The 27,730-nt window shown below is 44.7% G+C and overlaps 1 protein-coding gene across 1 annotated transcript in view; it reads left to right on the top strand.

Annotated features, from left to right (window-relative positions):
- SLC29A4 (solute carrier family 29 member 4) overlaps positions 1–27,730 on the top strand; it is a 236,119-nt gene that overhangs the window by 145,501 nt on the left and 62,888 nt on the right. The window contains exon 7 of the mRNA XM_073558133.1: positions 27,262–27,515. Within this exon, the coding sequence (XP_073414234.1) occupies positions 27,262–27,515 (254 nt within the window). The remainder of the gene's footprint in view (positions 1–27,261; positions 27,516–27,730) is intronic.

Here is a 27,730-nt window from a genome sequence, read left to right as displayed (position 1 = left end):
CCGCTGAAAACGTCATCTTGTCCCGCAAAAAATGAGCCGCCACACAGCATCATCAGCGAAAAAATAAAAAAGTTATAGCTCACAGAATAAAGCGATGCAAAAATAATTATTTTTTATATAAAATAGTTTTCATTGCATAAAACCGACAAAAACATAAAAAAACGACCTAAATGAGGTATCTCTGTAACCGTACTGACCCGAAGAATAAAACCGCTTTATCAATTTTACCGCACGCGGAACGGTGTAAACGCACCCCCCAAAAGAAATTCATGAAACGCTGGTTTTTGTTCATTCTGCGTCCCAAAAATAGGAATAAAAAGCGATCAAAAAATGTCACGTGCCCGAAAATGGTACCAATTAAAACGTCAACTCGTCCCGCAAAAAATAAGACCTCACATGACTCAGTGGGTCAAAATACGGAAAAATTAAAGCTCTCAAAATGTGGTGATGCAAAAACTATTTTACAATAAAAAGCGTCTTTTAGCGTGTGACAGCTTCCAAAAATAAAAACCGCCATAAATAGTAAATCAACCCCCCCGTTATCACCCCCTTAGTTAGGGAAAAATAATAAAACTAAAAAAAAAGTATTTATCTCCATTTTCCCGTTAGGGTAAGGCTGTGTGCACACGCTACGGATTAGGTGCGGATTCATCCGCGCGGATTTTGTAAAATCCGCAGGTGAAACCGCAGGTCAAAAGACCTGCGGTTTTACCTGCAGATTGCTCTGCGGTTTTGTCCTGCGGTTTTTCATCTCCTCAATAGAGGAGATGGCAAACCGCAGGAGAATCCGCAGAAAGAATTGACATGTCAATTCTTTCTGCGGATTGAAAACCGCGGAAAATTCCGCACCGTCTGCACTGCGGTTTTTGATTCCCATAGGGAATCATGGTACTGGGGTCCGCAGCAACCAAAACCGCTGCGGAACCGCAGCAAAATCCGCAGCGTGTGCACACAGCCTTAGGGTTAGGGCTAGGGTTAGGGCTAGGGTTAGGGCTAGGGTTAGGGCTAGTGTTAGGGCTAGGGTTAGGGCTAGGGTTAGGGCTAGGGTTAGGGCTAGGGCTAGGGTTAGGGCTCAGATTAGGGTTAGGGGTGTGTTGGGGTTAGGGTTGGAGTTATAATTGGGGGTTTCCACTGTTTGGGCACATCAGGGGCTCTCCAAATGCAACATGGCGTCTGATCTCAATTCCAGCCAATTCTGAGTTGAAAAAGTCAAATGGTGCTCCTTCCCTTCCAAGCTCTGCCATGCGCCCAAACAGTGTTTTACCCCCACATGTAGGGTATCAGCCTACTCAGGACAAATTGCAAAACAATTTTTGGGGTCCAATTTCTCCTGTTACCCTTAGGAAAATAAATAATTGGGGGCAAAAATATCATTTTTGTGGAAAAAAATGATTTTTTTATTTTCACGTCAGAGTGTTATAAACTTCTGTGAAGCACTTGGGGTTTCAAAGTGCTCACCACACATCTAGATAAGTTCTGTGGGGGGTCTAGTGTCCAAAATGGGGTCACTTGTGGGGAGTTTCAATAGTTTAGGTACATCAGGGGCTCTCCAAACGCACATGACTCCCGCAGACCATTCCATCAAAGTCTGCATTCCAAAACGTCACTGCTTCCCTTCCGAGCCCCGACGTGTGTCCATACAGTAGTTTTCTCCCACATATGGGGTGTCAGCGTACTCAGGCCAAATTGGACAACAACTTTTGGGGTCCAATTTCTCCTGTTACCCTTGGGAAAATGAAAAAATTGGGGACTAATTGATCATGTTTCTGGAAAAAATACGATTTTTTTATTTTCATGCCCTGGCATTATAAACTTCTGTGAAGCCCTTGGGGGTTCAAAGTGCTCACCTCACATCTAGATAAGTTCCTTAGTGGGTCTAGTTTTCAAAATGGTGTCATTTGTGGGGGGTTTCCACTGTTTAGGTACATTAGGGGCTCTCCAAAGGCAACATGACACCCGCAGACCATTCCATCAAAGTCTGCATTCCAAAACGTCACTACTTCCCTTCCGAGCCCCGACGTGTGCCCATACAGTAGTTTTCTTCCACATATGGGGTATCAGCATACTCAGGACAAATTGGACAACAACTTTTGGGGTCCAATTTCTCCTGGTACCCTTGGGAAAATAAAAAAATGGTGACTAAAATATCATGTTTGTGGAAAAAATACGAATTTTTTATTTTCACGCCCGGGCGTTATAAACTTCTGTGAAGCACTGGGGGGTTCAAAGTGCTCACCACACATCTAGATAAGTTCCTTGGGGGGTCTAGTTTACAAAATGGTGTCATTTGTGGGGGGTTTCCACTGTTTAGGTACATTAGGGGCTCTCCAAAGGCAACATGACACCCGCAGACCATTCCATCAAAGTCTGCATTCCAAAACGTCACTACTTCCCTTCCGAGCCCCGACGTGTGCCCATACAGTAGTTTTCTCCCACATATGGGGTATCAGCATACTCAGGACAAATTGGACAACAACTTTTGGGGTCCAATTTCTCCTGGTACCCTTGGGAAAATAAAAAAATGGTGACTAAAAGATCATGTTTGTGGAAAAAATGCGAATTATTTATTTTCACGCCCGGGCATTATAAACTTCTGTGAAGCACTGGGGGGTCAAAGTGCTCACCACACATCTAGATAAGTTCCTTAGGGGGTCTAGTTTCCAAAATGGTGTCATTTGTGGGGGGTTTCCACTGTTTTGGTACATCAGGAGTTTTCCAAACGCGACATGGTGTCCGATCTCAATTCCAGCCAAAAACGTCAAATGGCGCTGCTTCCCTTCCGAGCTCTGCCATGCGCCCAAATAGTGGTTTACCCCCACATGTGGGGTATCAGCGTACTCAGAACAAATTGCACAATAACTTTTAGGGTCCTGTTACCCTTGGAAAAATAAGAATTGAGGGTGAAAAGATCATTTTTGTGGAAAAAATATGATTTTTTAATTGTATGGCTGTATGTTATAAACTTCTGTGAAGCCCATGGGGGTTCAAAGTTCTCACCACACATCTAGATAAGTTCCTTAGGGGGTCTAGTTTCCAAAATGGTGTCATTTGTGGGGGGTTTCCACTGTTTTGGTACATCAGGGGTTTTCCAAACGCGACATGGTGTCCGATCTCAATTCCAGCCAAAAACGTCAAATGGCATTGCTTCCCTTCCGAGCTCTGCCATGCGCCCAAATAGTGGTTTACCCACACATGTGGGGTATCAGCGTACTCAGGACAAATTGCACAATAACTTTTAGGGTCCTGTTACCCTTGGGAAAATAAAAATTGGGGTGAAAAGATCATTTTTGTGGAAAAAATATGATTTTTTAATTGTACCGCTGTACGTTATAAACTTCTGTAAAGCCCTTGTGGGTTCAAAGTTCTCACCACATATCTAGATAAGTTCCTTGGGGGGTCTAGTTTCCAAAATGGGGTCACTTGTAGGGGGTTTCCACTGTTTAGGTACATCAGGGACTCTCCAAACGTGACATGGCGTCCGATCTGAATTCCAGCCAATTTTGCATTGAAAAAGTCAAACGGCGCTCCTTCCATTCTGAGCTCTGCCATGCGCCGAAACAGTCGTTCCCCCCCACAAATCAGGTATCAGCGTACTCAGGACAAATTGCACAATAACTTTTGCAGTCCAATTTCTCCTGTTACCCTTGGTAAAATAAAAAAAATTGAACCTGAAGTATTTTTTTTGTGAAAAAAAGATAGATGTTCATTTCTTTTTAAATATTCAAAAAAATTCCTGTGACGCACCTAAAGGGTTAATAAACTTCTTGAATGTGGTTTTGAGCACCGTAAGGGGTTCAGTTTTTAGAATGGTGTCACTTTTGGGTATTTTCTATCATATAGACCCCTCAAAGTGGCTTCAAATGTGATGTGGTCCTAAAAATAAAATGGTGTTGTAAAAATGAGAAATCGCTGGTCAACTTTTAACCCTTATAACTTCCTAACAAAAAAAAATTTTGGTTCCAAAATTGTGCTGATGTAAAGTAAACATGTGGGAAATGTTACTTATCAAGTTTTTTGTGTGCCGTATCTCTGTGATTTAAGGGCATAAAAATTCAAAGTTGGAAAATTGCGAAATTTTCAAAATTTTTGCCAAATTTCCATTTTTTTCACAAATAAACGCAAGTTATTTGAATGAAATTTTACCACTAACATGAAGTACAATATGTCACGAGAAAACAATGTCAGAATCACCGGGATCAATGGAAGCGTTCCAGAGTTATGACCTCATAAAGGTACAGTGGTCAGAATTGTAAAAATTGGCCCGGTCATGAACGTGCAAACCACCCTTGGGGGTGAAGGGGTTAAAGTTAATTATTCAATGACAGAGGCCCTTAATATATCTCTCCCTGATGACCTGGTCCAGAGACTCCGGGCTTCATTCCAGAGACACGGGCTGATGACCGGATTATGCAGCTTTATATGAAAATCCCTATTTATTATAATTGCCAGACCTGAAATAACAAGCACTTCTCACCTACTGTGTCCCCCCATTTCCTTGTAGATTGTAAGCTTGCGAGCAGGGACCTCACTCCTAATGTCACTGTTTAAATTGTCTTAACTTGTATTGAATTTATTGTCTGTACATGTCCCCGCTTAATTGTAAAGTACTGCGGAATATGTTGGCGCTATATAAATAAAAATTATTATTATTATTCATTCCCTTTTAAATGGAAAGATAAAGCTATAAAATACTTGGGAGTTTGGATCCCCAGAAACGAAGTGGATCTTTTTTCCCTAAACTATGTCCCACTTTTACACAAAACTCTATTGGATCTTAAAAAATACAATAGATCTCAGCTCTCATGGTTTGGTCGTATAAACGTCATCAAAATGGACATTCTACCCCGCTTTCTTTATCTTTTTCAAACAGTCCCAATAGCAATTCCTGACTATTTCTTTAATCGGTTACAATCTGCTATTAATAGTTTTGTCTGGGGAGCTCGTAGATCCCGAATTAGGCTCTCGGTTTTGACCAGACCCAAGACACGGGGGCACAGGTCTTCCTAGCTTCAAAATATTTTATCATGCCATTCTCCTGATTAGAATAGTTGACTGGAGATATAGCGACTTACATAAACAGTGGGTGATTTTAGAAAAACTCCTCTCTCCTTGCTCTCTATACTGGATACCATGGTGTGGTGCAAATTTTACGCCCCCGATCTCAGACTTTCCACCTCTTACGCAGATAGTGTTGGGATTTTGGGATAGAAATTGGGGGAGACTGAGACTTTGTAACATTCCGAGTAGACTGGGCTCCCTCTTTGACAACATTGCTTTCCCGCCAGCAGTGGACAGGACTGCGTTTCTATGCTGGAGATCTGTCGATCGGGTGAGACTGGGCCAGGTGGCGGACAGACTCTCTGGGCTCTCCACTGTGGGGGGGTTGCGGGACACCTGCCATAGCAAATCGCTATCTTGGCTTGAATTCGCTCAGTTGAAGGACTTCCTTTCGGGTATTTCCTTTAACACATCGACCTGATTTGAGTCCTTGATGCTGGCTGCGGAGGGTCCTACCCAAACAGTCTCCTTGCTTTACAGTTTGATCCTGGAAACGTTATCTATTGACACCAGCTTTATTACAGCTTGGGAGAGATCTGCGGATCGCCCTCTCTGAAGCAGACCGTCTGAAGATCTTTACCCTTACCCACAAGACCTCTATCTCTTGCAGATCACAAGAGAAAAATTATAAAATATTAACGCGTTGGTATAGGTGTCCTGTGCGCCTCCATAAAATAAATCCTGCAATTTCAAACTTATGCTGGAGATGTGACATAGAGGAGGGGTCTATGCTTCATATACGGTGGTCTTGCAGTCTTCTGCGTCCATTTTGGGAAGCTGTTTTTGGAGACTTTCGCTTGATGACAGGCGTTTGCTGTGAGCCATCCCCGCAAATAGCTCTCCTTTCACTGATTACTGGGTCTATAACAACCATAAAGAAAGGAATTATGAGGTTCTGCTTAGTAGCGGCCAGAACAATTATTCCCCGGTACTGGGGAGCGACAAGGGTTCCGTCTGCGGTGGAGTTGGTGTCCGAGATGGATAGAGTGAACCGAATGGAGTCGCTGATGGCTCAAGATGACGAATCTGTGACTCGAGCGGGACAAATGTGGTTCCTCTGGGAGACATTCAAGGAGAGTTCAGAGTTTCCGGGCTGGTTAACTGAGTTTCCATAATTTTCGTAGGGTAGCTGGGACCAAGGTTGGTTTAGTTCCCCCTCCACTTCCCCCATTTCTTACCCACTTTCTCTCTTCTCTTTCCCTCTTCTTGACTTTATTTCTCTATATCTGCCTTTTTCCTACGCAATCTCAGAATGATTAGTCCAAAGGTTACTAAAATGTGAATGGGCATGACGTGTCTTATTTGAGATATCTAGGATTACAAGCTTGTTTTGTCCTTCACAATGTTGTATCTTACCTGTCTGTATATTCTGATGTATTCATATGTATATCATCTTTCTGGATTGTTGTACCTTATTTTGAAAAGTTTAATAAACACATTTATGGAAAAAAAAAATATATGTATCTTGGTGGTTATGGATTATAAGAGTATCGCCTGGGAGCTGCTACACATCTTCACCAGAACCGGTTTGCCCAAGGAAATTTTGACTGATCACGGAACGCCGTTTATGAACAAAGTGATGCGGGAGCTGTGCAGAGTCCTCCAGATAGCTCAGCTGCAAACGTCCCGTGTACCATTCACAGACTGATGGCCAGGTGGAGGGCTTAAACAAAACCCAAGAGGGTTGCTGAGAAGAACGGTCGAGACTGGGACTATCTGCTCCCGTTCTTGCTTTTCTCCATTAGAGAAGTTCCACAGGCATCCGCATTCTCCCCGTTTGAGCTTCTGTATGGCCGACATCCAGGAGGGCTCCTGGACATCACCAAGGAAACCTGGGAAGCCGAGGTTATGCCACACCAAAGCTTGATAGAGCATGTCACCCAGCTGCAGGAGAGGATGGCTCATGTAATGCCCATCGTGAAGAAACATCTGCACCAGGCGCACGAAGCCCAAGCCAGGGTATACAAATGGTCATCAAGACTGAGGCAGTTCCATCCCGGCAACCACGTGCTATTACTCTTACCAACGGTGGAGAGCAAGTTCCCGGCCAAGTGGCAAGGCCCGTATGAAGTCGTAGAGAAACTTGGGGACATGAATTATAAGTTACACCAGCCCAGTCGCAGGAGGCTGTACCAGGTGTACAATGTGAACCTGTTCGAACCGTGGCAGGACCACAAGGCGCTGGAAGTTCCTTGCCTGGGGGCCTGTCCCGAAGCGAAGATCAAGGAGGTTGTGATTGCAAAGACGATAACAATGGCCCAGAAGAAGCAATGTTGAGAGCTGCTGCAGCAAAACCGTGATCTATCCTTGAAATTGCCAGGACGCACACAGGTTGTGGAACACGACATACTAACGGAGCCACAGGTGCAGGTGAACCTAAAACCCTACAGAATCCCTGAAGCACGCTGGCAGATAATCTTACAAGAGGTGAAGAGGATGCTGGACCTCAGGATAATAGAAGAATCAAAAAGTCCCATCGTCCTCGTAGCGAAGCCCAGTGGCGAGTGACGGTTTTGCAATGATTACCGCAAGCTCATTGAGGCGTCCAGTGTTGACGCATACCCGATGCCCCACATGGATGAACTTATTGAACAACTGGGGCCCGCGAGGTATATCACAACCTTTGACCTAACGAAGGGATACTGGCAGATTCCCATGTCACAGAGCGCCAAAGAGAAGATGATTTTCTCGATGCGGATGGCTGTTTACATTACACCAGGATGCCATTCGGTCTGCAGGGGGCCCCCACTACCTTCCAGAGGGAGATGGATCGGATCTTGGCACCACACAAGAAGTATGCCACGCTTACTTGGATGACATTGTCATATTCAGCCATGACTGGAGTTTGCATCTCCCAAAAGTACAGGCGGCCCTCTATACCTTGAGGAAAGTGGGTTTTACAAGAAATCCGAAGAAATTTGCCATGGAAAAGGAGGAGGCCAGGTACTTGGGCTACATGTTGGCCGTGGAGTAATCCAGCCCCAATGGAATAAGATAGAGGCAATTCAGGAGTGGTAGCAGCCGCTGTCCAAGAAGCAAGTGAGGGCATTTCTCGGGATTGTGGTTTATTCCCGGAGGTTTACCGAATTTTGCCACGATTGCCACACCGTTAACGGGCCTCCTCAGCGAAACCAGGCCGACTGTGGTAAAATGGGCTCCTGACACAGAGCGGGCATTTCAGGAACTCAAGCGGGCTCTGTGTAGGCATCCGGTCCTGGTCGCATCAGACTTTAAGAAGGAGTTCGTGTTACAGACCGATGGTTCAGAGGCTGGATTAGGAGCCGTACTATCACAAGAAATAAATGGAGAAGAGCATCCCGTCCTGTATCTGAGCCTGAAACTCACTTCTTGCTAGAAGAATTATGCAATTTTCGAGGAGTGCTTGGTCATAAAGTGGGCCATAGATACACTAAAGTACTACCTTCTACGCCGTAGATTCAAATCGGTGTCAGACCATGCCCTGCTGAGATGGTTGAGTGAGAAAAAGGGTAAAAACGCCAGAGTGACTATGTGATTGTTAGCTCTTCAGAACTTCTCGTTTCGTGTCGAACACAGGCCAGGGAAGTTACATAGCAATGCGGATGCTCTCTCCCGAATTCCCTGTCTGGTGTAAAAAACCCCCGGCTTTGGGCAGAGGGGGAAAATATGTGAGAGTCACTGGCTTTGTAGAGGAATGATAACGGAAGTGATCCATGAAGGCCAAACAGGATTTAAGCCTAACAGATTTACAGCTATCAACATTAGACAGTTATATCTTATTATACAAATGAGTAATAAGGATGCTAGATATAGAGCAGTAATATCCCTTTACGCTGTAAAAGCTTTCAACATCGTCGAGTGGAAGTATTTATGGACAGTATTAAGCAAAATGGGATTTGGTCATAAGTTTATAAATTGGGTCAAAATTATCTATGGATAACCATCTGCTAGATTCAGAATGGTCAATTGTCAAGGCAGGGGTACATGACAGTGGTGCCCGATCTCACCTCTCCTGTTTGCATTAGCAATTGAGCCGCTGGCATGTAAACTGAAAGATTTGAAGGACTTAACCCCTTAATGACAGCCAATACGTCTTTTTACTGACCTGAGATATAAGAGAATAGCATCCTCATACAGGTGACAATCCAGCAGCTGTCAACAGTACAGTAGAACTGACAACTTGCTGTGTCACAAACCATCAGTGTTGGCACGTCCATATCTGTTTAAGCCATTATTTGTTGCTGTCAAAAGTGACTACATCAAATAAATGGTTAATAGATTGTGGGGGCTTCTGCTTTAATCTAATTGACACACTGAGACTATGATTGTGTGGTCCTGATGTTTGCCATAGCAGTTCATGGCCAAATCGCGGCCTTAGAGTCTCCCGGATATAGTGGTCAGTTCAGAAGTTAGCGACATTTAGTTGGTAAACAAACACTTTTTCATTCCTGCTATACCACTTTGCAGTAATTCCTGAAAATCACCTGAAGGGTTAATAAACTAGCTGACAGCAGTTTTCAATATGTCAGGGGGTGCTGTTTTTAAAATGGTATTACGTTTGGGGTTTTCCAATACATAGGACCCCCAAAGTCACTTCAAACATGGATAGGTCTCTCAAGAAAATAAATTTTGTAATTGCTGCTACATTTTTAAACCTCCTAATTGGCTAACAAAATAAATTAGCATTTTACAAATGGTGCTGCTGTAAGGCAGACATAAGTTTGAAAATTGAAATTTTTTGTACGTTTTTGACAAGATATTGATATTTTTTATAAATAAACACAAAACATATCAACCTAAATTTACCATTATCATAAATTATAATGTGCCACGAAAAAACAGTCTCAAAATCAATGGGATTTGTTGAAGTGTTCCAGAGTTATCACCACATAAAGTAACATTGGTCAGAATTTAAAAAATTGGCCCCATCACTAAGGGGTTAATTGGTTTTAAGCACAATAACATAATAGAAAAGGTGAGTCTGTATGCCGATGACAGGCTACTGTGTGTGGGTGATATAGAGGTGTCTTTTGGCCCAATAATGACAGATATAAAGGAGTTTGGTCAGAAATCAGGCCTAAAAATCTATTAGCATAAGTCATTTTATTACCACTGGTAATATATCTCTCCAGTGGCGTAACTACAAAGTTATGGGCCCCGATGCGAACTTTCAAATGGGGCCCCCCCATGCCAAAATACACGCACATCTCCGCTCCGTACACGCATGGCTCCGCTCACCTCGTACACACACGGCTCCGCTCACCTCGTACACACACGGCTCCGCTCAGTACACCTCGTACACGCACGGCTCCGCTCAGTACACCTCGTACATGCACGGCTCCGCTCAGTACACCTCGTACACGCACGGCTCCGCTCCGTACACCTCGTACACACACGGCTCCGCTCCGTACACCTCGTACACACACGGCTCCGCTCCGTACACCTCGTACACACACGGCTCCGCTCCGTACACCTTGTACACACACGACTCCGCTCCGTACACCTCGTACACACACGGCTCTGCACTCCTCGTACACACAGCTCCGCTCACCTCGTACACACACGGCTCCGCTCAGTACACCTCATACACACACGGCTCTGAAACATCCACCCTGCAAACCCCTCCTGACCCCACACATAAACTTACCCGCATCCAGCAGTGCACCATGACAACCAGCACAGCAGAGTCCTGCACACACATGGAGGCTCCTGATCATGTGACCCCTGACTCCTCCCTCCTGTGACCTCATCAGAGGTCCTGTGTGCAGCCATCGCGTCAGGCCAATTGAAGCCTGGCAGCCACTGAAAGCAAGGAGCTGCACAGCCAATGAGCGGCTGCAGCTCCGCGATTGGGCCCCTAAACACTCCGGGCCCACCCCTGCGACCGCGATAGTCCCACCCCTGTATCTCTCCCACATATGGAATCAATTGCATTAGCTCGGATAAAAGTTTAAATATCTCGATGTGGTAGTCAGTTCAAATATTAACCCCTTCCTGACATCAGACGTACTATCCCGTCCATGGGACCCGGGCCCCTATGCCCATGGACGGGATAGTACGTCTACCGCGATCAGCGGCGCCCACGTGGTGAGCGCCGCTGATCGCGGCCGGGTGTGAGCTGATTATCACAGCTGACACCCGGCACAATGTGTCAGGGGCGGTCACGGACCGCCCCCGACACGTTAACCCCTTGCACACCGCGATCAAACATGATCGCGGTGTACCGGGGGTTAAAGGGAAGCATCGGCAGGGAGGGGGCTCCCTCCGTTCTTCCCTGAGCCCCCCACGGCAGCGCAATGTGCAGCGCTGCTGCGGGGTCTCCTTTCTTGCAGGCCCCCGAATCCAAGATGGCGACGGGGGCCTTCGGGGGCCTGCAGGAAGCTGGCTTCCTCGGTGCCTGCAAAGTGCAGGCATGAGGAAGCCTTCTGCACTGCCTGTGACAGATTGCTGATCTGTCATGTGACAGATCAGCGATCTGTCACAGGACAGTGATGTCCCACCTGGGACTATTTAATAAAGTTAAAAAAAAAATAAAAAAAAATGTTAAAATAAATTTAAAAAAAATCGCCAAATAAATTAGAAAAAAAAAAATATTCCCCCAAATAAATCCATTTTTTAGAAATAAAAAAACCCCAAAACAATAAAAGTACACATATTAGGTATCGCCGCGTCCGTAACGACCCGCCCTATAAAACTGTCCCATTAGTTAACCCCTTTAGCGAACCCCTTAAAAAATAAAAATAAAAAACGAAGCAAAAAATAATGATTTATTATCATACCGCCAAACAAAAAGTGTAATAACGCGCGATCAAAAAGACGCATATAAATATCCATGGTACCGCTGAAAACGTCATCTTGTCCCGCAAAAAACGAGCCACCACACAGCATCATCAGCGAAAAAATAAAAAAAGTTATAGCTCGCAGAATAAAGCGATGCAAAAATAATTATTTTTTATATAAAATAGTTTTCATTGCATAAAACCGACAAAACATAAAAAAACGATCTAAATGAGGTATCGCTGTAATCGTACGGACCCGAAGAATAAAACCTCTTTATCAATTTTACCGCACGCGCAACGGTGTAAACGCACCCCCCCAAAAGAAATTCATGAAACGCTGGTTTTTGTTCATTCTGCGTCCCAAAAATCGGAATAAAAAGCGATCAAAAAATGTCACGTGCCCGAAAATGGAACCAATAAAAACGTCAACTCGTCCCGCAAAAAATAAGACCTCACATGACTCGGTGGGTCAAAATACGGAAAAATTATAGCTCTCAATATGTGGTGATGCAAAAACTATTTTTACAATAAAAAGCGTCTTTTAGCGTGCGACAGCTGCCAAATATAAAAACCGCCATAAATAGTAAATCAAACCCCCCGTTATCACCCCCTTAGTTAGGGAAAAATAATAAAATAAAAAAAATGTATTTCCATTTTTCCATTAGGGTTAGGGTTAGGGCTAGGGTTAGGGTTAGGGTAGGGTTAGGGCTAGGGTTAGGGTTAGGGCTGAGATTAGGGTTAAGGGTGTGTTGGGGTTTGGGTTGGAGTTAGAATTGGGGGTTTCCACTGTTTGGGTACATCAGGGGCTCTCCAAATGCAACATGGCGTCTGATCTCAATTCCAGCCAATTCTGCGTTGAAAAAGTCAAATGGTGCTCCTTCCCTTCCAAGCTCTGCCATGCGCCCAAACAGTGTTTTACCCCCACATGTAGGGTATCAGCCTACTCAGGTCAAATTGCAAAACAATTTTTGGGGTCTAATTTCTCCTGTTACCCTTAGGAAAATAAAAAATTGGGGGCAAAAATATCAGTTTTGTGGAAAAAAATGACTTTTTTATTTTCACGTCTGAGCGTTATAAACTTCTGTTAAGCACTTGGGGGTTAAAAGTGCTCACCACACATCTAGATAAGTTCCGTGGGGGGTCTAGTGTCCAAAATGGGGTCACTTGTGGGGAGTTTCAATAGTTTAGGTACATCAGGGGCTCTCCAAACGCACATGACACCCGCAGACCATTCCATCAAAGTCTGCATTCCAAAACGTCACTGCTTCCCTTCCGAGCCCCGACGTGTGTCCGTACAGTAGTTTTCTCCCACATATGGGGTGTCAGCGTACTCATGACAAATTGGACAACAACTTTTGGGGTCCAATTTCTCCTGTTACCCTTGGGAAAATGAAAAAATTAGGGACTAATTGATCGTGTTTGTGGAAAATATACGATTTTTTTTATTTTCATGCCCGGGCATTATAAACTTCTGTGAAGCCCTTGGGGGTTCAAAGTGCTCACCTCACATCTAGATAAGTTTCTTAGGGGTTCTCGTTTCCAAAATGGGGTCATTTGTGGGGGTTTCCACTGTTTAGGTACATTAGGGGCTCTCCTAAGGCAACATTACACCCGCAGAACATTCCATCAAAGTCTGCATTCCAAAACGTCACTACTTCCCTTCCGAGCCCCGACGTGTGCCCATACAGTAGTTTTCTCCCACATATGGGGTATCAGCATACTCAGGACAAATTGGACAACAACTTTTGGGGTCCAATTTCTCCTGGTACCCTTGGGAAAATAAAAAAATGGTGACTAAAAGATCATGTTTGTGGGAAAAATACTAATTTTTTATTTTCACGCCCGGGTGTTATAAACTTCTGTGAAGCACTGGGGGGTTCAAAGTGCTCACCACACATCTAGATAAGTTCCTTGGGGGGTCTAGTTTACAAAATGGTGTCATTTGTGGGGGGTTTCCACTGTTTAGGTACATCAGGGGTTTTCCAATCGCGACATAGTGTCCGATCTCAATTTCAGCCAAAAACGTCAAATGGCGCTGCTTCCCTTCCGAGCTCTGCCATGCGCCCAAATAGTGGTTTACCCCCACATGTGGGGTATCAGCGTACTCAGGACAAATTGCACAATAACTTTTAGGGTCCTGTTACCCTTGGAAAAATAAGAATTGAGGGTGAAAAGATCATTTTTGTGGAAAAAATATGATTTTTTAATTGTACGGCTTTATGTTATAAACTTCTGTGAAGCCCTTGGGGGTTCAAAGTTCTCACCACACATCTAGATAAGTTCCTTAGGGGGTCTAATTTCCAAAATGGTGTCATTTGTGGGGGGTTTCCACTGTTTTGGTACATCAGGGGTTTTCCAATCGTGACATGGTGTCCGATCTCAATTCCAGCCAAAAAGTCAAATGGCGCTGCTTCCCTTCCGAGCTCTGCCATGCGCCCAAATAGTGGTTTACCCCCACATGTGGGGTATCAGCGTACTCAGGACAAATTGCACAATAACTTTTAGGGTCCTGTTACCCTTGGGAAAATAAAAATTGGGGTGAAAAGATCATTTTTGTGGAAAAAATATGATTTTTTAATTGTACCGCTGTACGTTATAAACTTCTGTAAAGCCCTTGTGGGTTCAAAGTTCTTACCACATATCTAGATAAGTTCCTTGGGGGGTCTAGTTTCCAAAATGGGGTCACTTGTAGGGGGTTTCCACTGTTTAGGTACATCAGGGACTCTCCAAACGTGACATGGCGTCCGATCTGAATTCCAGCCAATTTTGCATTGAAAAAGTCAAACGGCGCTCCTTCCATTCTGAGCTCTGCCATGCGCCGAAACAGTCGTTCCCCCCCACATATCAGGTATCAGCGTACTCAGGACAAATTGCACAATAACTTTTGCAGTCCAATTTCTCCTGTTACCCTTGGTAAAATAAAAAAAATTGAACCTGAAGTATTTTTTTTGTGAAAAAAAGTTAGATGTTCATTTTTTTTTTAAATATTCAAAAAAATTCCTGTGACGCACCTAAAGGGTTAATAAACTTCTTGAATGTGGTTTTGAGCACCTTAAGGGGTGCAGTTTTTAGAATGGTGTCACTTTTGGTTATTTTCTATCATATAGACCCCTCAAAGTGGCTTCAAATGTGATGTGGTCCTAAAAATAAAAGTGTTGTAAAAATGAGAAATCGCTGGTCAACTTTTAACCCTTATAACTTCCTAACAAAAAAAAATTTTGGTTCCAAAATTGTGCTGATGTAAAGTAAACATGTGGAAAATGTTAGTTATCAAGTTTTTTGTGTGCCGTATCTCTGTGATTTAAGGGCATAAAAATTCAAAGTTGGAAAACTGCAAATTTTTCAACATTTTCGCCAAATTTCCATTTTTCTCACAAATAAACGCAAGTTATTTGAATGAAATTTTACCACTAGCATGAAGTACAATATGTCACGAGAAAACAATATGAGAATCACCGGGATCCATGGAAGCGTTCCAGAGTTATGACCTCATAAAGGTACAGTGGTCAGAATTGTAAAAATTGGCCCGGTCATGAACGTGCAAACCACCCTTGGGGGTGAAGGGGTTAAAGACTATATAGCGTTAAACATAAACCCTTTACTAGATAGATTTAGATCCAAAATAAATGCATATTGCTTATTGCCTCTGTCTGTATTAGGTAGGGGGAATCTCATTAACCCCTTCCTGACATCCGGCGTACTATCCCGTCCACGGTACCCGGGCCCGTATGACCGTGGACGGGATAGTACGTCGGGCCCTTTAATGCGATACCGCGACTAAAGTCGCGGTGATCGCATTAAAATTCCGACGCCATCTCACCTTAGAAAAGATGGCGTCGGCATCCCGGGCTGTGATCCCGCCCCCCCGGCATCCAGAGCGCTGTGATTGGCTGTTCAATTCTGAACAGCCAATCGCAGCGTTTCTCATTGTTTCAGCCAATCAGCTTGGCTGAAACAATGATGTCCTAGGCGGGGATCGAGTACCGATGTACTCGATCCTAGAGCCGGTGCCTGGCGTTGCACCCGGATTGGCGCGATCGCCGATCTGATCGATCGCGCCAATCGCAGTGCACAGCGGCGCTATATCGCCGCTGTGCCCTGCCAGTACCAGCCAGGATCGGTGCTATATTAGCACCGATCGTGCTGGAGCCTGATGCAGGCCCAGCAGGGCCTGCAGGAGTTGGCTGGCGCGATCGATTAGATCGGCGATCGCGCCAACCACAGGGCACAGCTGCGGTCACCATGTGACCGCTCTGTGCCCTGCTGGTGACCTGGGCATGACCTGCCTAGTAATCGGAGCTGTGAGCTCCGATTCTAGGCAGTTGCCATGGTCACCAGGCAGATCAGGGATTGGTGGGGTCGATGTAATCATTCGATCCCACCAATGACAGGTCACAGCAGCGATGTGACCGCTCTGTGACCTGCCCCCTGACCTGCCTCTGACCTGTCTGACCTATCTGCAGGGGTCCTCACTCTAGCTGAGGATTCCTGCAGAGAGGTCGGACGCAGCAAGAGCTCCTGTGCTGGGTATTGTGGTGCCACAGCTTGTAGCATCACAATCCCTGCAGAAGAAAGAAGAAGAAGAAGAAAGAAAACTACAATTGTAAGTGTTAATTGATCCCTGATCCCCTGCCCAATCTATCTTCACCCCCCCAATCTATCTTCATCCCCCCATCCCCCTCCACCCCCCCTCTTACCCCCCTTCACCCCCCTTTTACCCCCCTCCACCCCACTTTTGCGCCACCTCCGTGCGCAGCCTGCGAGCGTTGATCGGTGACGCAGTTCACCGATCAACACTCGCGCTCGCTTTTTTTTCCTTAGCCCCCTTTGCGCCACTTCCGTTCACACATTCCGCAGCCGCAAAAGTTGGATAAGTGACACACGTCACTTATCCAAGCTTGTGCCTGCCGTTTTTCATTTTTTTCACCCCCCTTTGTGCCACCTAACTACAACCCTAACTGTTGATCCCTGCCCAATCTATCTTCATCCACCCCAATCCCCCCATCCCCCTTCCCCCTATTTTTACCCCCCTCCACCCCACTTTTGCGCCACCTCCGTGCACAGCTGCCGAGCGTTGATTGGTGACGCAGTTCACCGATCAACACTTGAGCTCGCTTTTTTTTCCTTAGCCCCCTTTGCGCCACTTCCGTACACACATCCCGCAGCCGCAAAAGTTGGATAAGTGACACACGTCACTTATCCAAGCTTGTGCCTGCCGCTTTTCATTTTTTTCACCCCCCTTTGTGCCACCTAACTACAACCCTAACTGTTGATCCCTGCCCAATCTCTCTTCATCCACCCCAATCCCCCCATCCCCCTTCCCTCTATTTTTACCCCCCTCCACCCCACTTTTGCGCCACCTCCGTGCGCAGCCGCCGAGCGTTGATTGGTGACGCAGTTCACCGATCAACACTTGAGCTCGCTTTTTTTCCTTAGCCCCTCCGTACACACATCCCGCAGCTGCGAAACTTGGATAAGTGACACAGTTCACTTATCAGAGTTTGCCGTTTTCCTTTTTTTTTTTTTCCACCCCCCCTTGCGCCACCCCGTGCGCACATCCAGCAGCCTAGTTTTGATAAGTGACACTTATCAGCTAGGGCCTGCTGTTTTAGACTTTTTTCCACAGCTTTTTCTTTACAGAAAGTTTACACCAATCACTCCCCCCCCTCACGTACACATACAGTTTTCAATAAAGTGTACACCCAAGCACCATATTTACACAAAAATGTCATCAAATTCATCCCAACAGCGCTATTCAGTGGAGGAGGCATATGCTTTACTTGCCTCCGAAACTGATAGCGATTTGGACGACGATCCGACTTTTCTTTAATTTTCGGATTCTTCATCCTCTTCTTCTTCCTCTTCCCCCTCCTCATCTTCCTCCTCGGGTCCTGCGGAACCGCCACGCAGACGCTCCAGGACAGAAGATGAGGCAGCGCCCACCATGCCCGCAGCTGACCCAGTGCTCCCCGTATGGACCTCGCCCCCCGAAAATTACGAGTCACTGATTCCTGATTTTGTGGCAGAATCAGGAATCAAGTTTGACACCACCGGCCTCACAGAAATTGACTTTTTCAAACTCTTTTTCTCTGAGGATTTTGTTAACCTCATGGTGGAGCAAACTAATTTGTACGCTCGTCAATTTTTGGAGCAAAACCCGCGTTCAACATTTTCAAACTGGTCTCCTGTAGACGCAGTTGAAATGACGCAGTGTTGGGGCCTGGTCCTCCATATGGGGATACTGAAGAAGCCGGAAATTCGGCAATATTGGAGTGTTGATATTTTATACAACACTCCAGTGTTCCGTATGGTCATGGCCCGGACGCGTTTTGAGGCCATCCACAAGTTTCTGCATTATACTGATAATGCAGCGTGTCCCGCACAAGATGACCCCAACTTTGACCGTCTGTTCAAAGTTCGGCCGGTCATCGAACACTTCAACAAAAAGTTTGCTGAAGTGTATGTGCCCCAAAGGGACATCTGCGTGGATGAGTCCTTGGTTCACTTCAAGGGAAGGCTGTGATCCGTCAATACCTGCCCAGTAAGAGGGCCAGGTACGGAATCAAACTCTATAAGTTGTGTGAGAGTACCTCAGGGTACACCCACAAGTTTAGAGTTTACGAAGGGAAGGACACCCAGATTGAACCCCCTGAGTGTCCTCCTTTCCTGGGAGTGAGTGGGAAAATTGTGTGGGATTTGGTGCACCCACTGCTGGATAAAGGTTATCACCTCTACACTGATAACTTTTATACCAGCATCCCACTCTACAAATCCCTCTCTGAGCGACGTACCGCAGCCTGCGGTACTGTCCGCAAAAATCAGAGAGGCCTCCCGAAGACGCTACTTGGGCAGATGCTCCGAAAAGGTGAGAGCAGAGCCCAATGTAGCGACCACCTGCTGGTGGTCAAGTACAAGGACAAGAGAGATGTCCATCTCTTGACCACCATACACGGTGATGGCAGTACCCTCTGCACTGTACGGGGTACCTCTACACAGGTCCTCAAACCGACATGTGTAGTGGGGTACAACAAAAAAATGGGGGGAGTTGATCTCTCCGATCAACTCCTCCAACCGTACAATGCATTGAGGAAGGCCAAGGTGTGGTACAAAAAGCTGGCCGTGCACATCGTCCAAATGGCAATGCTCAACGCATTCCTGCTGTCACAATGTGCATGCCCCAGCGATACGGCGTACCTTCATTTCCAGGAGGTAGTGGTTAAGGCCATGATGTTTGGCGCTCAGGAAGGAGCGGGCCCCAGTACTTCAGGAACTGAAGGTGCTCGTATTGTCCCAGGTCAGCATTTTCCGGGGGTGGTCCCGCCAACCCCAAGAAAAGGTAAGCCGCAAAAAAGGTGTCGAGTGTGTTAGGCTGGTTTCACATTAGCGCTTTTTAAGCGCACGCACGGCCGGGGGTAGCTCCGCCCCTGAACCGGCTCTCTGTACGGCGTGCCCGCCCCTTGCTTGTAGCGCCGCCTCCTAGCGGACAGCGGCGCCTGCGATCGGCGCACCCTATCTTTAGCATAGGGTGCGCAGATCGTGCGCAGGCCGTGCGCTAGTTGCGCTTTGACCTGCGCTGCGCACTTTTGACGGTGCGCCGTGCGCGCCAAAATCAAACTTTTCGGATTTTGGCGCGCACGGCGCACCGTCAAAAGTGCGCAGCGCAGGTCAAAGCGCAACTAGCGCACGGCCTGCGCACGATCTGCGCACCCTATGCTAAAGATAGGGTGCGCCGATCGCAGGCGCCGCTGTGCGCTAGGAGGCGGCGCTACAAGCAAGGGGCGGGCACGCCGGGCAGAGAGCCGGTTCGGGGGCGGAGCTACCCCCGGCCGTGCGTGCGCTTAAAAAGCGCTAATGTGAAACCAGCCTTACAAAAAAGGAATACGCAGGGACACCACTTACCAGTGCGACACCTGCCCCAAAAAACCTGGCCTGTGCATGAAGGATTGCTTCAAATTGTACCACACCTCCATGCACTACTAATTTACATTAGATTAGTTGGGGGCACATCTAGATTTGTTCATTGGGGGTCTAGTATCCAAAATGATGTCATATGTGGGTTTTTTTCCTGTTTAGGCACATCAGGGACTCTGCAAATGGAACATGACGCCAGCTGACCATCAAAGTCTGCATTCCAAAACAACACTACTTCCCTTTCGAGCCCCAACGTGTGCCTAAACAGTTTTTTCCCACATGTGGGGTACTAGAGTACCCAGGACAAATTGGACAACGACTTTTGGGGTCCAATTTCTCCTGTTACTCTTGGGAAAATTAAAAATTGGGGACTAAATGATCATTTATGTGGGAACAAAACAGGATTTTATATTTTCACGCCTGGGCATTATAATCTTTAGTGAAACACTTGGGGGTTCAAAGTGCTCACCACACATCTAGATAAGTTCCTTAGGGGGTCTAGTTTCCAAAATGGGGTCACTTATGGGGGGTTTCTACTGTTTAGGAACATCAAGGGCTCTGCAAATGGAACATGACGCCCGCAGACCATTCCATCAAAGTCTGCTTTCCAAAAGTCATTACTTCCCTTTCGAGCCCTGACGTGTTCCCAAACAATAGTTTTCTCCCACATGTGGGGTATCAGGGTACTCAGGACAAATTGGACAACAACTTTTGGGGTCCAATTTCTCCTGTTACTCTTGGGAAAATTAAAAATTGGGGACTAAATGATCATTTATGAGGGAACAAAACAGGATTTTATATTTTCACGTCTGGGCATTACAATCTTTAGTGAAACACTTGGGGGTTCAAAGTGCTCACCACACATCTAGATAAGTTCCTTAGGGGGTCTAGTTTCCAAAATGGGGTCACTTATTGGGGGTTTCTACTGTTTAGGAACATCAAGGGCTCTGCAAATGGAACATGACGCCCGCAGACCATTCCATCAAAGTCTGCTTTCCAAAACGTCATTACTTCCCTTTCGAGCTCTGACGTGTGCCCAAACAGTAGTTTTCTCCCACATGTGGGGTATCAGGGTACTCAGGACAAATTGTACAACAACTTTTGGGGTCCAATTTCTCCTGTTACTCTTGGGAAAATTAAAAATTGGGGACTAAATGATCATTTATGTGGGAACAAAACAGGATTTTATATTTTCACGCCTGGGCATTATAATCTTTAGTGAAACACTTGGGGGTTCAAAGTGCTCACCACACATCTAGATAAGTTCCTTAGGGGGTCTAGTTTCCAAAATGGGGTCACTTATTGGGGGTTTCTACTGTTTAGGAACATCAAGGGCTCTGCAAATGGAACATGACGCCCGCAGACCATTCCATCAAAGTCTGCTTTCCAAAACGTCATTACTTCCCTTTCGAGCCCTGACGTGTGCCCAAACAGTAGTTTTCTCCCACATGTGGGGTATCAGGGTACTCAGGACAAATTGTACAACAACTTTTGGGGTCCAATTTCTCCTGTTACTCTTGGGAAAATTAAAAATTGGGGACTAAATGATCATTTATGTGGGAACAAAACAGGATTTTATATTTTCACGCCTGGGCATTATAATCTTTAGTGAAACACTTGGGGGTTCAAAGTGCTCACCACACATCTAGATAAGTTCCTTAGGGGGTCTAGTTTCCAAAATTGGGTCACTTATTGGGGGTTTCTACTGTTTAGGAACATCAAGGGCTCTGCAAATGGAACATGACGCCCGCAGACCATTCCATCAAAGTCTGCTTTCCAAAACGTCATTACTTCCCTTTCGAGCCCTGACGTGTGCCCAAACAGTAGTTTTCTCCCACATGTGGGGTATCAGGGTACTCAGGACAAATTGAACAACAACTTTTGGGGTCCAATTTCTCCTGTTACCCTTGGGAAAACAAAATATTGGGGACTAAATGATCATGTTTGTGGAAAAAATATGATTTTTTATTTTCACGCCCGGGTGTTATAAACTTCTGTGAAGCCCTTGGGGGTTCAAAGTGGTCACCACACATCTAGATAAGTTCCTTAGGGGGTCTAGTTTCCAAAATGTGGTCACTTGTGGGGGGTTTCCACTGTTTAGGCACATCAGACGCTCGTCAAACGTGACATGGCGTCCGATCTCAATTCCAGCCAATTTTAGGTTGAAAAAGTCAAACGGGGCTCCTTCCCTTCTGAGCCCTGCCATGTGCCTAAACAGTGGTTCCCCCCCACATATTGGGTATCAGCGTACTCAGGACAAATTTGACAACAACCTTTGGAGTCCAATTTCTCCTGTTAACCTTGGGAAAACAAAATATTGGGGACTAAATGATCATGTTTGTGGAAAAAATATGATTTTTTATTTTCACACCCGGGTGTTATAAACTTCTGTGAAGCCCTTGGGGGTTCAAAGTGCTCACCACACATCTAGATAAGTTCCTTAGGGGGTCTAGTTTCCAAAATGGGGTCACTTGTGGGGGGTTTCCACTGTTTAGGCACATCAGACGCTCGTCAAACGCGACATGGCGTCCGATCTCAATTCCAGCCAATTTTAGGTTGAAAAAGTCAAACGGGGCTCCTTCCCTTCTGAGCCCTGCCATGTGCCCAAACAGTGGTTCCCCCCCACATATTGGGTATCAGCGTACTCAGGACAAATTTGACAAGAACCTTTGTGGTCCAATTTCTCCTGTTACCCTTGGGAAAACAAAATATTGGGGACTAAATGATCATGTTTGTGGAAAAAATATGATTTTTTATTTTCACGCCCGGGTGTTATAAACTTCTGTGAAGCCCTTGGGGGTTCAAAGTGGTCACCACACATCTAGATAAGTTCCTTAGGGGGTCTAGTTTCCAAAATGGGGTCACTTGTGGGGGTTTCCACTGTTTAGGCACATCAGACGCTCGTCAAACGTGACATGGCGTCCAATCTCAATTCCAGCCAATTTTAGGTTGAAAAAGTCAAACGGGGCTCCTTCCCTTCTGAGCCCTGCCTTGTGCCCAAACAGTGGTTTCCCCCCCATATATTGGGTATCAGCGTACTCAGGACAAATTTGACAACAACTTTTGGGGTCCAATTTCTCCTGTTACCCTTGGGAAAATAAAAAAATTGTTGCTAAAATATTATTTTTGTGACTAAAAAGTTAAATGTTCATTTTTTCCTTCCACGTTGCTTCTGCTCCTGTGAAGCACATGAAGGGTTAATAATCTTCTTGAATGTAGTTTTGAGTAGCTTCAGGGGTGCAGTTTTTAGAATGGTGTCACTTTTGGGTATTTTCTGCCATATAGACCCCTCAAAGTGACTTCAAATGTGAGGTGGTCCCTAAAAAAAATGGTTTTGTAAGTTTTGTTGTAAAAATTAGAAATCGCTTGTCAAATTTTAACCCTTATAACTTCCTAACAAAAAAAATGTTGTTTCCCAAATTGTGCTGATGTAAAGTAGACATGTGGGAAATGTTATTTAGTAACTATTTTGTGTCACATATTTCTCTGTTTTAAGGGCATACAAATTCAAAGTTTGAAAATTGCAAAATTTTCAAAATTTTTGCCATATTTCTGTTTTTTTCATAAATAAACGCAAGTTATAGCGAAAAAATTTTACCACTAAAGTGAAGTACAATATGTCACGAGAAAACAATCTCAGAATCGCCTAGATCCGTTGAAGCGTTCCAGAGTTATAACCTCATAAAGGGACAGTGGTCAGAATTGTAAAAATTGGCCCGGTCATGAACGTGCAAACCACCCTTGGGGGTGAAGGGGTTAATATTATTTTGATGCCACAATTGTTGTATTTTCTTCACAATTCCCCATGTTAGATCCCCACTCCCCTATTCTGAAAGGTACAGTCATTGTTCAGAGAACTGATATGGTGCAAGCGAAATGGAAGAATAAAACTGACGTCACTTCAAAAGGACGTTTTTATGGCTGAGAAAAAAAACAGAGTATGGACAAGAATGGTAGTTTTTCCTTCAAAACAAAAAATTGCTGTCGCCCATATACCTACTGGAGGTGGTCACTAAGCACACAGATAGAGACCGACTTCAGCAATGACGTACAAGGTGTGGGACAGGGAGAACAGACTGTTGGGGATAAAAGAATACTCTAATTTTATCCCATTATGGCAAAATCAGTGACTGGTGGAGTTCAACAAATTGACGGTTTTGGAGGTTTTGGAATCAAGGGGAATTCAGACTTTAGATCAGCTAATAGAAAATGGAACACTTAAAAAGCTTTAACAAACTTTCAATACCTACAGCTTAGGCATACATATCTGACTCAGTTTAACGCTGCTAAGTATAGGGCTGTCACTGTGAGGTCACACCGCGTCTGTGCGCTCTGATTGGTGCAAATAATGTCATCGTCCATCGCACCAATCAGAGCTGACCCTTGTGACGCCAGTGTTGCTAGGCTCCAGCCTATGATTGGAGTTCTTACAGCACTCTGATTGCCTGAAACACTGAGAAACGCTGCGATTGGATATTCAGAATTGAACAGCCATTCACAGCGATCAAAGTTTCAGGGTGTGACCTTGCCACCCCTGGGACAAAGGCGCCATGTTCCGTGCTCTGAGAAGCTGAAGGGAAAATCATGTGATCACTGTACACTTAGTCACGGTGATCGTATGATTGACAGATGCAGTATATATAAGTCATGTCAAAGTCTTTCCCCACCATGATGTATTTATACTGCAAATGTCGGGAAGGGGTTAATAAAAAGGATATTTGGCGCGCTAATCCAAATTATGTATATTGGGATATCTGGGAGATTTGGTCAATTTTGATGACTACAGGTCTTTTGCAAAACTTGTATCAATCACTTAAACTTATTGCTCAACCACCGACAGTTAATGAGTTAATAAAAAAGCTAAACAATATTATTTAGTTGGAAAAAGGGGTACATAGAAAGAGAAAAGCAATCAAGAAATTTTGGGACCTTAGTTGAATGTTCCAGGCCTGTAATCTGGAATACTCCTGAAAGATATATAGCAATTTCTGGCGTCAGGGACACTTGTGGTATGATCTTCCAGGTTAAATGATATAGGAATGGTCGTTACCCATGCAAGGTAATTATTATAACTGAATGGCAGATATTCTAACGTATGTAAATCACAAAAAAAAAAAATAGTATGATTATAGATTTTTCTGTAGTGTTATCGGAGGTTACGGGGTTGGAGGTTTGTACCAGTTTGAATGGGAAAAAAAAATCGAATCCTTGGAAGATGAAAATGTTAATGTGTTTTATGTACAGCAATAATATATATACCATGTAATACTGAAAATCTCTTTGTTCTACTGATCTCTTTTTATAAAAATGTTATTGTGTAATTCTCTTAATAAAAAAGATCTGATTTAAATAAAAAAAAAAAGCAGGGGACGTGCACCCAGATTCAGTGTGCATACCCGAGGGGCTGACGGGCAGTGCGCAAGCATGGTATTTCATAGGCCGTAGCAGGGACGTCCGGTCCGTCACGGTAATCTATCACAAAGAGGTGGGCGTGAATAATTTTAAACAGGACCACGACTGACTGACGAGGTAAAAAGCGCCACCCCTATGCCTGAAACTAAAGGTATGTGATGCAATCTACTAATGATATCAAATGTTTGTACACATATCTACTGAGAGCTTTTCTTTCATGTCAGTGATGCACATTGGGGCAGTTTAATACACAAATAGGACAGAACAGGTTTCCTTTATTTACCCCTATCACATGGTATGATGATACTCTGGGATGAGGGAGCAGACTTGTGATTATAGGTCAAAACTGTAAATACCTATCAAAGTCAAACATGAGATGCCAAATTGAGACTTCAGTTGATCAAAGAGCGGAAGCGTATCATTTGAAAAAATGTGATTAATGATAATAACTACATGCTATATCCTAAACTCTATTCCCATTAGTGAAAACAAATCTGATAATTCAGTTAGGCTAGTTTCACATTAGCGTTTTTTTGCGCAGCGCATCGGGCGCATAAAAAACGCAAAGAAAAACGCAAAACAAACGCGCGTTTTTTTAACGTCATGCGCACGCTGATGTGTAAAAAAAACGCAGCGTTGTTTGCGTTTTACATGCGTTTTTTGCATGCGTTGGCGTTTTTTATGCGCATGCGTTTTTAAGTGTGACGTTTTTTCCATTGTCTAGAGAACATTCTAGACTTGTTTAACTCAAAAACGCATGCGCAAAAAAACGCAAGCGTGCGCAAGACCATGCGCACGCATGCGTTCCCATAGGCTCCAATGTGGTGTTTTTGCGCATTCCGTGCGCAAGCGTGCGCATGCGTTTTTTTGACGAGACAGGGCGGAACCAAAAATGCAACATGTTGCGTCTGGCGCGCCTGGCGCAAAAGACAAAAAAACGCATGTGCACGAAAACGCAAGTATGCGCAAGACCATGCGCACGTCATGTTAAGTATAGGTGCGCAGTGCGCATGCGCACGGGTGCGCACGATGCGCTGCGCACAAAAGCGCTAATGTGAAACCAGCCTTATTCCGTAATTCAGCCCCCCCTCACATCACAGACCTTCTCCAAATATTTACACGCTTTCCATATCTGCGGTGCTATCCTGTGAATAGGCAATCATTTATTTTTATGGACCCTCCAATAAGACCCAGAATGCTTTAATGGTAAGGTAGTGCCCTAAATGTGCTTCAGCATTAAGCCTGTCTCCATTCAGTATCCAAGACCTTAGATATCTTCACTGGACAGCTATATAATAAAGATACAAGATGAGTATATGCACCTCTTTATTCCCCCCGGCAGCATTCCGATTTCAATCATGGAGGCGGTGACTGTGGTACTGACTCCGGTACTGAGCCAGTCTCAGTCTGGGCCTGGGGCCCGGTCCGGCCCCACTCAGTATACTCAGACAGGTGACTGAAACCGAAATACTGCTGGAAGGAATAAAGTTAAATTTCTCCCCGCAGAGTTTGGCTTAGTGCTGGCGCACCGGGCACATTAATAATGCTATAAACCTGCATATTAACCTCATATATGCAGGTTAATGGCGCTTTTCCTGGTGACAGGTTCCATTTTAAGTTTTGTCGTAAGCATGTTCAAATTGTCTTGCGGAAAGTGACATCTCAAACCTGGCTTATCAGAGTGAGGAGACTTAAAAGCCATACTTGCTCCTCTGGGAAATTAAATATTCAAATTGTCTTTTCAGAGAGGAAGAGGGCTTGATCTCTAGTGCCACCTACTGAATGCAGCAATCCTAAAAAGTTAAAAACGACCCTTCAACGAGCCGTGCAATATGACTTTGGATAAAAGCCAAACATTTCAGGACCTAACTTTACAATTAACAGAAATTGTTATATTTCTCATGTACAGCATACTTCAGCTTATGCTAAAAAGTCATCTGAAACGACAGATCAGCTTTATAATCAACAATGTCAAACTTTATTACAACCATTGCAATGCCACTTGCTCCGCAATCCCAAGACATTAAATGGATAGTTGGAACCACCATTTAGTCTAGGTTTATATGTCCAAGGGTGCTAATTAATTTATTAAAAGATAAAACCCTTTTAATTTCATTTCTAGGTACTGCTGGAGTCATTATCTCTCTTAGCCGTATATTCACCAAACTTCTTCTACCAAATGAAAAAGAAAGCACTATTATCTTTTTTCTCATCTCCATCTCTCTGGAATTAATGTGCTTTGTTTTGCACTTGCTTGTGAGGAGAACTCGATTTGTTCAGTACTACACAAACAAAGCTCTAACACAAATGTCATGTCGGAATATCTCAGAACCAAGTTTCCATTATAAAGTGCATCAAAGTACCTACGGAGAAAATGTAAGTTTCTTTTATAGTTTTGTCTGAAATGAAAAATGAAATAACAAATATGTGTAGTGGCGTAACTGGAGTCCGATGGATCCCGGTGCAAGATTTGGACTGGGCCCGTCTCCATCCTGGTATATATATAGTGGCTTGTAAAACTTTGGGCACCCCTGGTCAAAACTACTTTTATTGTAAACAGTTAAGCAAGTTGAATATAAAATCATCTCTAA

This window comes from Dendrobates tinctorius, unplaced genomic scaffold, assembly GCF_039654945.1.
Source record: "Dendrobates tinctorius isolate UK_male_01 unplaced genomic scaffold, ASM3965494v1 ptg000254l, whole genome shotgun sequence".
Classification (NCBI taxonomy): domain Eukaryota; kingdom Metazoa; phylum Chordata; class Amphibia; order Anura; family Dendrobatidae; genus Dendrobates; species Dendrobates tinctorius.
Note: the sequence above shows the minus strand (reverse complement) of the source record. Positions and strands in the feature narration are given on the sequence as shown.